This window comes from Protopterus annectens, chromosome 3.part0, assembly GCF_019279795.1.
Source record: "Protopterus annectens isolate FY-2018-M chromosome 3.part0, PAN1.0, whole genome shotgun sequence".
Lineage (NCBI taxonomy): Eukaryota > Metazoa > Chordata > Ceratodontiformes > Protopteridae > Protopterus > Protopterus annectens.
Genome location: NC_056731.1, coordinates 1,218,641,669 through 1,218,655,817, shown reverse-complemented (window position 1 = coordinate 1,218,655,817; position 14,149 = coordinate 1,218,641,669). Strand labels below are relative to the sequence as shown.

General features: G+C 46.4%; 1 protein-coding gene across 1 annotated transcript in view; it reads left to right on the top strand.

Moving 5' to 3' along the window:
- Positions 1–14,149, top strand: part of TXNDC5 (thioredoxin domain containing 5) — a 600,564-nt gene that overhangs the window by 280,395 nt on the left and 306,020 nt on the right. Inside the window, exon 6 of the mRNA XM_044065418.1 lies at positions 12,960–13,046. Coding sequence (XP_043921353.1) covers positions 12,960–13,046 — 87 coding nt within the window. The remainder of the gene's footprint in view (positions 1–12,959; positions 13,047–14,149) is intronic.

The window sequence follows — 14,149 nt, the reverse complement described above, 5'->3', positions numbered from 1 at the left end:
CTTTTTCCCAAACCCACAGGGGAACAGTGAGAGAGTGTTACATTCCTTGGATGTACACAGACAAATCGGGTTCTACCTGCACAACACCAGGTCTATCAGACAGGCTGACTAACTTTTTGTATCCTTCCACCCTAGAGCCCTGGGGAAGGTGGTGTCCAAACAGACTATTTATTTCTACTTGGGTCTCCAAGGCCATTGCTTTCTGCTACCATTTCCATGGTAAGTCTCTGCAGGATACAGTAAAGCACATTCCGCAAGAGCCATAGCCTCTTCAGGTGCCTTCTTTAAGGGCCTCGATACCCCCTACTATCCTGGAGGCTGCTACTTGGTCTTCTGTTCACACCTTCACCAAACACTATAAACTTGACCACATCTCCAGAACCAGGGCAGGGCTCGCCAGGGCCATCGTTCATGGATTCCTGGAGTCTCCCTTGAGACCACCACCCCAATTTCAGTGAGCTTTGGTACTCGCCTATATGCAGAATACTGCAACATGGCAATAGAAGGACGTAGAAAAGTTGTGTGAAATCTTACCATAAACATAGATGTCCTTCTCTTCCATGTTGCAGTATTCCTTCCCCTCCTGTCAGCTAAATAACTTCCCTATCTGGATGGCAATGAATTAACATTGCCCTTACTAGGACTGGCTCTGACTGAGGCCTTTAGTTGTGAGGGCTGGTGCATGTCGACGTCACACTTATGGCCCACGATGTTCATCGTGCATTACAGCTGCAGTAATTACATATGGGTTTTCAGCCGGCAGGCGGTCCCTCGGTCGGCCGAATTCCAAAGTCTTGGTCCGGCGTCGGTTGTTGTCGCGTACTCTTCTGACGTCAGGAAGGCTAGAGTATAAAAGACACAGCCGACGCCATCTTCTCCAGTCTTTTGCCGCGGTGCCCGAAGCAGAAGCAGTTCGCAAGTGCCGGTCGGCCAGCTCCTGAATTACGAAAGAATTCGGAACCGAAGTCTTCATTAAAGCTAAGTACCCCGTTGGGGAACCTTTTCTTGCCTCAGACCGATGTCAGAAAAAGTTAATAATTGTATTTCTTGTGGGAAGCAAATACCGCATAAGGATTTCCATTCCCTTTGCATACCTTGTTTGGGCCCAGACCACGGCGCTCGGGCTGCGCTTTTGTGCTACCTACAATAAACGCACCATCAAGCGCCGGGCGGAGTTCGCCCAACACTATTTTGGCAAAGCGTTTAATTATAAAATGTCGTCGGATACTCCGACTACCGCTATGTCCAGAAAACGCAAAGAAAAGGACCGTCAGTCGAGATCTGCGGTCTCCACCGACACCACGCCGAAACAAGCTCCACGTGGGCGGTTCTCAGTGAGACGCCTTTGCAGTCCCTGACTACCGGCGACACTCCTCGGCGGGTCTTCTGTACCTGAGACCGCTGGTTCTTGGTCCTTTCCCAGACTACTACCCAAGCCCCTGTTCATGTCGAACCCACCAATGTGGATAGATCTACATCCACCCATGGTGTATTTAGGCCTTCATCTTCATTCTCCATCAAGGCCTTTACAAAAGCCAAATCAGCCAAGCATCTTTCTAGGCCTGCCTCACAAGGCCCAAGACCTGGGCCGGCGCCTAAGAAGCACATGCTTAAAATGGCTGAAGACCTGATCACTCTTATCAGAGGCTCACAGGCCCCTCCGGACAAGAGACCCAGAGTAGAGGAGGATTCTCCTCATTCTGACCAAGAATCCATTTTATCAGAACATTCTGATGCTGAAGAACAGTCTTATTCACCTTTTGAGGATTCGGATGCAGAGCAGTCCATTCCTTCTGTATCCCCCCCTGAGGATTTTTCCTTTGGGGAAACTTTACACTCCTTGAGAGAGCACTTCCATTGGGAAGGCCAAGACTTTTCAGACTCCAAGAAAAGACTTAGGGAATTCCTCTGGTTACCTCAGCATAGACCTCTGGCTATTCCTCCTGTTTTGGAGGTTTTGGATGATGTATACTCGGAGGCCTGTTTAAATCCTGATTCTCTGCCTCCTGCACCTGTTAAGCCGGATAGGTATTACAGAGTTCCTAATTCTCATCAGTTCCTATATAAAGGCCATAATGCAGACCCTGAAACTATTTCTCAAGGCCCTAAAGGAATTAAGGCTTCCACGGCCAAGAATCCACTACCTACGGAAAGGGAATCTAGATCACTAGAAAGGTGGGGTAAGAAGGTTTACACCTCGGCCACCCTTGCCATGAGGGCCTTAAACTGCCAGTTTAATATGATTAAATATCAGCAATTTCTGTTATCACAATTAAAAACAAAAATGTCACAACCTGAACAACCAGATTTAAAAGAGTTGCAGGATATGATGCATAGTGCTGAGCAAGTGGGCAAGCACACCTTACAATGTGGTTATGATGCACTAGAGGCCTCCAGCAGATCAGCCGCCACTGGAGCAGTCATTCGCAGACATGCATGGCTAAGGGAACAAAATCTTCCAGATCAGGTGAAAGCAAAATTCTGGATGCACGTTACATAAGGATGTTCTTTTGGTGGTAATGCTGAGGATATTTTACGTAAAATGGAAGAAAAGGCAAAATCTATGCAAACTGTCAAAGCTTTCTTACAGGTTCAGCCACCAAGGTTCAGCAGGAATTGGTCAAAAAACTGGTCCTTTCCAACCACTGACAAAGCCCAAAGGGCAGATACAGACGCGAAGGGGCAGAGGACAACCCCAGGGATCCTACAGAGGCAGACAATGGCAATCACCAACACCAAGAAGTGGTGACGACAGTGCACAGCAGTACAGAAAGCAAACTCAATGACTCCCTCATTTCCATGCCAAACAGAATTCAACTGGCAGCACCTTTGGGAGGAAAACTGGCACTATTTGCAAACAATTGGCATATTGTCACAACAGACAAATGGATTCTGGACATAATAAACAGAGGCTACAAATTTCATTTCCACACTCTTCCAAAACTGAGAGGCATGCCAAACCTACCACAAAATCAAAGGGTAGAGGCACAACTACAAATCAAAGCTCCTAAACATGAGGGCTATACAAAAGGTACCTACGCACCAACAAGCACAAGGTTTTTATTCAAGGCTTTTCCTGGTGCCAAGAAAAGGAAGCGACTGGAGACCCATTCTGGACTTATCCATTCTCAACACATTTCTTCTAGTGCCAAAATTCAAGATGCTCACATTACAGCAACTCCTTCCCATGCTGGGCAAGGGTTTTGGCTGGTAACATTGGACCTCAAGGAGGCATACCTGCATGTCCCAATCAGACAAAGTTGCAGAAGATACCTCAGATTTCTTGCAGGTTCAAATCACTATCAATTCTCTGCATTGCCCTTTGGCTTATCTACTGCGCCCAGAGTATTCACCAAGTGCCTGGCATCAGTGATTGCATACTGCAGACTTCAAGGGATACAAATTTACCCTTATCTGGACGACTGCCTGATCCAAGCGGACAGCAAACTCGTACTTCTCAAACATCTGGCATATGTGACACGCTTACTGCTTTCTCTGGGATACACCATCAACAAGGAGAAATCAAAACTAACACCCTCTCAGAAAATTACCTTCCTGGGTGCCAACTTGGACACAAACACCCAGATGGCTTATCTAACAACAGAAAAACAAGGGCAACTATCTCATTACTTCAAAATGCTTGCAAAAAGTACCAGGCTTACTGCAAGGAAAATCCTGCAGGCTCTGGGATTCATGGCATCTTGCATTCTTCTAATCCCATGTGCAAAGCTGCACATGAGGAAACTTCAATGGTACCTAAAAAATCTATGGTCTCAACACAGTCACAGCTTAGAAGTGGAGATTCCAATAATTCCCTGTCTACAAAAGGAATTCTTATGGTGGGCCCAAGCATGCCAAGTAAACAAAGGCCTCCCATTCTGCAAGCCTCAAGCTACACAAGTCATTACCACAGACGCCTCAGATTACGCCTGGGCACATAAGGACAGGTGCATTCAGGGCAGATGGCACAAAACAGAAAAGCACCTTCACATCAATCAAAAAGAAATGCTGGCAGTAATAAATGCAATTTCAGCGTTCAGAGAATTCCTGCATCCAGGACAGCTGCTCATAAGAACAGACAACACCACAGTAATGTGGTACATAAACAAACAAGGAGGGACTCATTCATACCCCTTGTGCAGATTAACCATGACTCTTTGGAATCTAGCTCTGGAAAGACAAATAGAACTACAGGCTCAGTACCTACCAGGAATGGAAAACACACTGGCAGACACTCTGAGCAGGCATATGACAGATCCTCACGAATGGAAGCTGCATCCACACGTATTCATGCAGATTGTTCAAGCGTGGGGAAGGCCAGACATAGACCTATTTGCCTCCCACAAAAATCATCAATTAAAAGTTTTGCTCAAGGACCTCACACCCAAAGGCTTGGAAAGTGGACGCCTTTCATTCACATGGACAACTTGGTCAGTTTATGCATTCCCACCACTACCTCTGCTGCCCAAGGTGCTTTTGAAAGCAAGAACAGACAAGCCAAGGATGATACTGATTGCTCCAGATTGGCCGAGACAACATTGGTATCCACTATTGAGGAGCCTAACACACACTCCTCCGTGGCCCCTGCCTCTAACACCTCTACTGCTGACGCAGAACAATTTCAAAACTCTTCACAGTCAGCTGAAAACTCTCAGTCTAGCTGCATGGAAAATTCCTTAACTTCACATCAGGCACTACTCTCCAAAGAAGTGCAGGATGTCATTTTGGAGGCTAGAAGACCATCTACAAGAAAAGCTTACTCCAAAATGGAAGCGGTTTTGCTGTTGGAATGAAGAACGAGGACAGGATCCTAGAAAATTAAACCTGCCTCAGATTTTACAGTACCTAACTGAACTTTTGAGCAAGGGACTTTCCTTTTCCTCAATCAAGATACATGCCTCAGCAATATCTGCAGAATTCAATATGGATCCTCCTTTATTCTCACACCCACTACTGCGACAGTTCCTCAGAGGGGCTAAGAACATAAGGCCTCCAAGGAAACAACCAGTACCAGCTTGGGACCTTAACTATGTACTGGAAAAATTGACATTGCCTCCCTTTGAACCAGCTGCTTCAGCAGAATTACAATATTTGTCCTGGAAGACAGCTTTTCTCCTGGCCATCACTTCAGCTCGTAGGGTATCTGAGTTACAGGCCCTCATGGCGGTGCAGCCATTCCTCATATTCCATCAGGACAGGGTTTCCCTGCGTACTAACCCCTCCTTTATGCCTAAAGTAGTATCTAGGGTAGCCCTAAACCAGGCCATCCACCTTCCTACCTTCTACCCTAATCCTCAAAACAAAGGGGAGAGGCTGCTTCATTCTTTAGATATCCATAGGCAGCTACGTTACTACTTGGACAGAACCAAGTCATTCAGAAAATCAGATCAACTCCTAGATGTAATGTGATCCTATCTCGCCTACATTCAATACATATGGGTTCGGAGCCGATCCTCGGCACCGAATACAATAGAGCGTAGTCTCTTATTGGCTGAGCTATTCTATATCCCAGGATGCACCACCACTAGTTCCCCAGATCTCGTTTGCCGCTCAAGAGCATAGACGTGGTCTCGGACTTGGCGGAGCTAAGTACTTTTAGTCAGATAAAACTTTTTGTCTGAAAATTCTCTCTTTTCCCCAAAAGCTGTTTTAACAGCTACTGTTGTGATATTGTTATACTTTTATTGTGTGTGGAAGTTTTGCTTGTGATTTTTTTGAGGTAATCTGTGGTGATTGTGTCTGTCGACAGGAGGTTCCGTTTAAATTAGAGGGGCCTAGCCCTGTGAAAATTGTGTCATTTTTTGTTGTGGTTGTTTTTTCCTGTCAAGTTACTTGTTAGCGAAGTTACAATGTCTAAAGAGCATAGGCCTTCAGGATTCAAAAAATGCACTAAGTGCGGGTATAAAATGTCGATAACAGATGACCACGCGCTATGTGTGTACTGTTTAGGGCCTAAACATCTTCAAGAGTCCTGCAGTGTATGTCACGCTTTTTCCTCTCGAGTCCTCCAAGAGAGGAAAAACAAATTAATTTTAAAAGGGCTGATTGCCCCATCCTTTGAGGAAGCTTTGACTTCTGGCTCTCTTACTTCCCAAAGGAAAAAGAAATCGTCGGCTCCGACCAGTCCGTCGGAACCGACAACAAAAATCTAGGCAGGCTTCTCCCCGGCTCCACGGACCGGGCCGAGGGTGGAACGGTCTGCCTCGATGTCTCCTGCCTCGACTCCTTCAGTTTCGAGCCGAGAGCATCGAGAGGTGTGTCACCTTCATCGGCTCCATTACATGCTCAGACACTCGGCTCCGAGAGTTGGTTATGGAACCGCCGTCCCCTTGTCTATCGGAGCCGATGGAGAAGTCTTCTCGGACCCGATCGGTTTATCCCGATCTTGAGGATGTCCGATTCGGACATAGACAGGGTACTTCAGAAGCTTTTCCAGTCTCCAGTCTTTACCAAATTGATGTCGGCTCCGACCCAGTTGGTACTGGAGCCGACTGCCCGTCGTTGTCGATTCCTCCTCCAACAGCCTCGGCGCGTGGAGTCGGTGCTGGTGGATCAGGTCGTAATCGAGTCGGCTCCGACTCTTACTTCTACCCGTCTCTTGGGTCGGGGTGGAACGGGACCTCCTCTGGCCCCGGGGTGCCGGGCCCGATTCTTCGGTTCCTAGCCTCCCCTCGGTGCGTCGGCTGCAGGGGCTCCTCCGTCCGTTGTAGCCTCGAGGGTTGGACCTTCCCAGGATTCTGGGGTCGCCTTGATGCTATGAGGAGTGCCTTAGCCAAGTCTGCTGTGGCTACTTCGACTGTTTCACCACCACCTTCCATGCATTTGGAGACTGGTGCTTCGGAGTTCCCTGTCTCACAGCGGAGCCCCTAGGCCTGAGGATACCCCACTGGTGGTTCCTTCTTCCTGGAGGTTCCTCCGACGCTGGAGGAACCTCCCAGAAAGAAATGTGTAAGAGGAAACACGTTGACTCCTGATGAGTCTCTTACATCGGATACCGACCTCGATGATGCGGAAGGGTCCCAAAGTCGTCCTCGGATGATGTCTCCTTCAAGGACATATTAGAAATCCTCAAACAACGAGGCGACTGGCAGTCCAAACCCCTTCTGCTGAGGAGTCGGTATTCCTCAAGGCCTTTGGTGCTCAGCCCTCTGCCTCCTGGGTGTCTCCACCCTTGATGAGCTTCTGGATTTGATCTCTCAAGGGTGTGGGAACACCCATTCTGTGGAACCGTGCCTGCTCGCCCCAACAAGTTCCTTCGGCCCCTCGGACAAAGAATTTTTATCCAAGGGCGTGGCAGTAGATGCTATGGTGGTGGCATCTGCTACCCAGCAAGATGTAGCAGAGGCTTGACGTCCGTCCATCCTCTAATAAAGAGTCTAGGAGTATGGATACGACGGGCAAGCGTGCCCTGACTTCAGCGGCCTACGTTAAGGTCACTGAATTATTTGGCACATTTTACTAGACTGCAGAGGGATCTGGTCAAGGAGCTGTCAGACTCCCTCTCGGTAATTTACCTGAGCAGTTAGCCCAGTCGGTTGGCTCAGTTATCTACCCTTCTTTATCTAACTCCTCCATGAGGCTCATATCGTATGCTGCTGAAGGAGCGAGTAGAGGCGTGGTACAGGAGTTGCTTTACGAGACAAGCCTGGCTTCGCCTGTGTCACTTTATGGAGGCTTTCAAGTCTTCCTTTGCCGACGCTCCCTTTGATGGGTCCTCATTGTTTGGACCCAAGGTAAAGGACACCTTGATTCGCTGTGAGCAAGAGGGTAAGACTTTGGCTGCTGTCGGCCGGTTTTCCACTCCCTTCAGGCCTTATCCCAAGGCTGAGGGTGGGAAGATGTGGTTTCAAAATCTCAGAAGCCTTACTGCCACAGCAGAACGACTCCTTCTAGAGGCAGAGGAAGGGAAATTTTTCTGGAAGACGCCGTCCCAGAGGCGGCGGAGGCCCTCGCAACACTGGAGACCATGAGTCCTTTCGTGGCTCTCCTCCTTCCAGCATCCCTGAAGGAGTGCCCGACTGTGCAGCTCGGAGCCAGTCGGGGTGGAGCACCTAGAAGCCTGGAGACAGATTACTCAGGACCAATGGGTGCTTCAATAATTGCCGGAGGATACACCATTCCCTTAGATCACCATCCCCACCAACCGAAGGATCCCGCACCTCCACCCAGTCAGCGGGTTCTAGCAGCCTACGAGGTGTCAAAACTGCTGAAAAGGAGTCATCCAACCTGTCCCCGCAGACCAAGCGGATCAGGGACTTACTCAAGGTTCTTTTGGTGCCAAAGAAGACCGGGGACTGGAGACCATCTTGGATCTCAGCAAATTCAACCGATTCGTAAAAGTCCAAATTTCGGATGGTCACCTTACAATCCATTCTTCCATTGTTGGAAGAAGGTGTTTGGATGTGCTCCATAGATCTCAAGGACGCTTACTACCACATATTAATAAACTGAAGTCCAGAAGACACTTACGCTTCAGCCTGGGAGACAGTCATTTCCAGTTTGAGCTCTGCCCTTTGGTCTCACTTCAGCCCCAGAGTGTTCACCAAATGTTTGGCAGTAGTGACTGCTCACTTGAGGAGTTTAGGATTCCAGCTGTTTCGTACCCTAGACGACTGGCTCCTAACTGCCACCTCCAAGCATCTACTTTTAGAGAATCTAACAGCCACTATCAAATTGGGCATTTCCTTAGGGATCACCTTCAATTGGTCAAAATCAGTGCTGCAGCCATCTCAGCGTATTCTGTTCATTGGAGCAGAAATAGATACAAGACAAATGCGGGTCTTCCTTCCTGCAGAAAGAATAGAGACTCTTCAAAATCAGGTCCGGACTCTACTCAAAAGACATTGGGCCCCAGCAAGGATGGTGTTGCAACTACTAGGCTCCATGGCGGCCGCCATTCTCATGGTTCCCTTTGCAAGGCTGCACATGAGGATTCTACAGTGGCTTTTGTCAGTTCAGTGGTCTTACCAGGATCTCCCTCTCAACCACCAAATACTGATTACAGACAAATGCAAACAGGACCTTCGTTGGTGGCTGGTAACCGCCAACCTCAATCCGGGTCAACCCTTTGTTCCCCCACTTCCCGTCGCCACACTGACTACGGACGCCTCCCGGACAGGGTGGGGGCATTGTCTGGGCAGGTCGGTTCAAGGCACGTGGCGCAGTCTGTTCTTCACATCAACGTTCTGGAGATGAGGCGGTGCTATTAGCATTGCAAGCTCTACACGACCACCTTCCCAAGCCGTGATTGCCATCCAGTCCGACAACATGTCGGTTGTCTGGTACTTGAACAAACAAGGAGGAACCAGGTCCTACCCTCTTTGCAGGAGGCCATGAGAGTATGGGAGTGGCGATTGCTACCAAACGCTACCTACTGGCAACGCACATTCCGGGAAGTCCAGCGTGATAGCCGACAGGTTGAGCAGAACTATTCTCTCTCCTCACGAGTGGTCTCTAAGCGACAAGATAGCCTCACAGATCTTCTCAAGTGGGGAATCCCTTGTTTCGATCTTTCGCGAGCCCCTCAATGCGAAATGTCCAAATTTTCACCCTGACTCCTACTGCGGGGTGACACCCAAGGACGCTGTAGTCCACGATTGGCCCTCCGCCTGCTGTATGCCTTCCCACCTATTCCCCTTCTTCCGAAGGTGATTCAGAAGGCGATTCGTCTAAACAGCAAGATGATATTAATCGCCCCGTTCTGGCCTCGGCAAACCTGGTTCCCCTTTCTACGCAAATATCGTTAGGCCCTTGGTTCCTGGACCAGCTTCCGGACCTCTTGACTCATCAGTCGGGACGACTCCACCAGTCCCTCCCTGCACTCAGGCTAGCAGCCTGGTTACTCCTCTTCCAACCGTAGTGAGAAACCATTCCTTAGCCCCAGAAGTCATGCACATCTTATCCTCGGCTCACAAGGCTTCTACCAAGAAAATATATACTGATAAGTGGAAGAGGTTTGCCATCTGGGCCCAATCCCGAGGAGTGGATCCAGTGACAGCTTCCGTGTCAGAGGTGCTAAAGTTTTTAGCCACTCTATTTAACCAAGGGTCTTCGGTGTCCACCATTAAAGTACAATTGGCAGTTATCTCTAACTTTCATGAATGTATTAAGCCTTCCTTAATGAGCAACAAGTTATGTAAGGCTTTCATTAAAGGAGCTTGGCTGTTGCGTCCCCCTACTGTTCATCCGGCACCGCCATGGGACCTTAACGTAGTGCTAGGGGCTTTGACTTCGTCCCCTTTTGAGCCAGCAGCTACCTGTGAATTAAAGTTCCTTTCTTGGAAAACTGCCCTCTTGGTCGCCATTACTTCAGCTAGAAGAGTTTCAGAGCTCCAGGCCTTGTGTATTAACCCACCATACTTGTTTTTTCACAAAGACAGAGTGTCCCTCAGACCAAATCCATCCTTTGTCCCAAAGGTTTGCTCTAATTGGCTCTTGACAGTCACTAGAACTTCCTGTCTACCTTCCCGACGTTGCAGATAGGTCTGAATCCGTCTTTGACTGCTTGGACGTCCATACACAATTGCTTTTATTTGGATAGGGCGAAAACCAGAAAGTCAGACCAGCTTTTTCTGTCTTTCTCTGATAACAGATTAGGTAATGCGGTCACTAAAGTCACTAATGCTAAAAGGATCAGGGACTGTATTACTCATCTTTATACACTTCGAATACTAAAGTCATAGCCCGATTAAAGCTCATTCCACTAGAGCTATGGCTACCTCAGCAGCATTTCATTCTAAACTTTCTATTGATGACATTTATGCGGCTGCCGTGGACCTCCTCACATACTTTCATTTCTCACTACAAATTGGATGTGGCATCCAGGGGTCGAGCTTCCTCGGGTTCCACAGTTCTCAGGAGTGTTTTCCAGTGAGCCTCCCAGGAATAAGGTGCTAGGACGCTGTCCCATATGTATTGAATGTAGGCGAGATAGGATCACATTACATCTTTTAGTTATGTACTTACCATAACTTTAGATGTATGTGATCCATCTCCTATAACCCACCCTCCATCCCCCTGCCTCGTAGATCAGGAGAGACCGGTCGAGTCTAAATCCAATTTTTCCTCTCTTGAAAGACCTGAGTATGTTATTCTAATGGTATGTCTCTGTGTCTATGAGTGCGGACAAACAAGATCTGGGGAACTAGTGGTGGTGCATCCTGGGATATAGAATAGCTCAGCCAATAAGAGACTACGCTCTATTGTATTCGGTGCCGAGTCGGAGCCGAGGATCGGCTCCGAACCCATATGTATTGAATGTAGGCGAGATGGATCCCATACATCTAAAGTTATGGTAAGTACATAACTAAAAGTTTCCTATGCTGTGGGGGGTCAAGGGAAACCTGTAACTAAACAGACCATTTCCAAGTGGATTGGTCACTGCATACGCTTTTGTTATTCCTATCATGGAAAGCTCGTACCTACTGGTATCAGATCACACTCCACTAGGGCCACAGCCACCTCTACAGCCTTCCTCAGAGGAGTGCCTACTAAAGATATCTTGGAGGCAGCCACTTGGAGTTCTGTACATACCTTCACAAAGCATTATCATCTACCTTTATACTCCAGAACTAGAGCAGGCTTTGCCACTGCAGTTTTGCAGGGCATTCTAGCTCAACCCAGTTCCGTATAGTACCTACCACCCTATACATAGCTTTGGGATTCTACCCATATGTAATTACTGCAGCTGTAATGCACGATGAACATAGTACAGTTTTGTACCTACCATAAATGTAGATGTTCGAGGGCTATTACAGCTGCAGTACAGGTTTCCCACCCTCCTTCCCCTCTTGATAAGAACTTGGGGTTTGAATACCTATTCATACCTGCTGACTGGGTTATCCTACTATGTTTTATTTGCTTACTTTTGTGTATTACACTAATTTATGTATTGCCTTCCTTTTGGGGGCACCTGACATCTGGGGCAAGAAAGACTGAAGAAGATGGCGTCGGCTGTGTCTTTTATACTCTAGCCTTCCTGACGTCAGAAGAGTCGCTGACAACAACCGGCCGGACCAAGACTTTGGAATTCGCCGACGAGGACCGCCTGCCGGCTGAAAACCCATATGTAATTACTGCAGCTGTAATAGCCCTCGAACATCTACATTTATGGTAGGTACAAAACTGTACTTTCTCTCAGCCACGTCAGACATCACATGCACCTTGGAGGGACTGAAAGCTTTTGAATACTGGCCGTACGTATGCGAGATTAGAGGAGTAAACCCCATACGCAGAACACTACAACATGGAAGAGAAGGACATCTATTGTTATGGTAAAATTTTAAATAACTTTTCTTTCTGTTGTATAGTCAATACAAGAGCTTTTCTCTGCAGGGAATGGAAAACAGAGGATGCAAGCGTGAATGACTTTGTCAGAATGTAGTTCTTTGGGCTGGAGAAAATTGTAATAGTGGTTGATGGCCTCACTGCTTCATCTCTGCATTCTTGTTTTTTTTTTGTTGGTTTGCATTAATTGTTCACTTAATTCATGTACTCAGTGCACATATAATATTGCACTGTTTCCGTCCTTTAGATGTAGTATTTGTAGTATACATTTGTGTTGCAATACACACTGTAGGATGTTTTCATTGCTATTATTAAAGGTATCCCAAAACTATGAATCTTCTCCTGCAGGAAGACTTAATTTTGGTTAACTATGTTTTAACATACCGTCAGCTTATATAAAATATGCTAAATGGGTTAAATGTTTATCTGATGACATTTCTTTCATTTAATAGTGCTCGACAATGAGTAAACGTTACTTTCAAATTGCTTACTTATAGCTTTTAGGAGTAAGATTTTTGTAATTACCTTTCACCTTTACATACACAATTTCTTATTTTGTTGTGCAACAGAAAGCAAGTTTATAGAGCTACCAAGTTGTAAGATGTTTAAAGAAATAGTAACTTGTATTAACAAGATGTATATTTGTATTTTAATATCTTTGGATTCATTTTTAGATGGACTGTACACAGTATTATGAACTGTGTTCTGAAGTTGAAGTGCGTGGATACCCTACTTTATTGTGGTACAAAAATGGAGAAAAGGTAAGTTTTAAATGTCGTCATGTAAATCTAATATTTTTTTTTCATTCAGAGCAGTTATAACTTTCTTTTAAATGGAAATTAGCTTTAAAATATTTACTCTTGACTAACACAACACTGTATCCAGTGCCAGCTCTGTTGTCCTAAAGGGGTAAAAACATGACTTTGAGGTGAACCATGTTCAGTTAACTGCACATATGCTTGCCCGAGGTGGCTGTAGTTGAATGGAGTCTTTGGAGAGGTAATAGAATAGGGCCATGCAATGCCAGAGTCACTCAGAGAAGGGGTGGCAGTGCTTCTTTGCTGTTCTATGGGGTGCGTTCATCTCATCAAGTCATAAATGCATTAGCGTTCCTCAGAAGTGTGCATATACATGAGGAGTATTTTGATCACCCCTCCACACACATTTTAATACTAGTTGTATGTCTCTCTCTCTCCCAATGGGAGGTGTTAGAGACTTGAAAAAAATGCTCTTTTTATGGATATAGTGATGAGGGATTAAGTAATCAGAGTGACTGCCTGGACAACAGCCCATTTTGCGCTGGTCACACTGTACTGGGGATGCCACAGCAGAGGAACAAAGGTGCTGTGTTCAGTTAAGAGAGGCAGGCACAGCAGCAAAAAGTACAGTATCCATCATTGAGTTCATTTTGTTTCGCTCTTTTTCCACAACTGATGTCCTTTAGCAATATCCAACTCAAAACATAGGCAGTGCCACAAAGATGGTGTGGTGGCCATAAATGGTGTCCATGTGCATCCAGTGTGTCTAGTATAATTCACATAATGGTCAAATAAATACTGTAGGATGTGCTCTGTGTATTCTTATTATAAATAGTCTGTCATATAATCAAGCCACCCGATTTTTTTTGAGATTCGGGTTACATGGCTGCCTGGATAGGATCTGTTACTCTCATAAGTACAAGATAAAGCAGGTTATCAAAAATTGGATGGCTAGACTAAGGATTACATTACTGATGTTCAGCACTTGTGTGCAATATATATGTATGTATATGTGTGTGTGTGTGTGTGTGTGTGTGTGTGTGTGTGTGTGTGTATATATATATATATATATATATGTATGTATATATATATATATATATATCTGT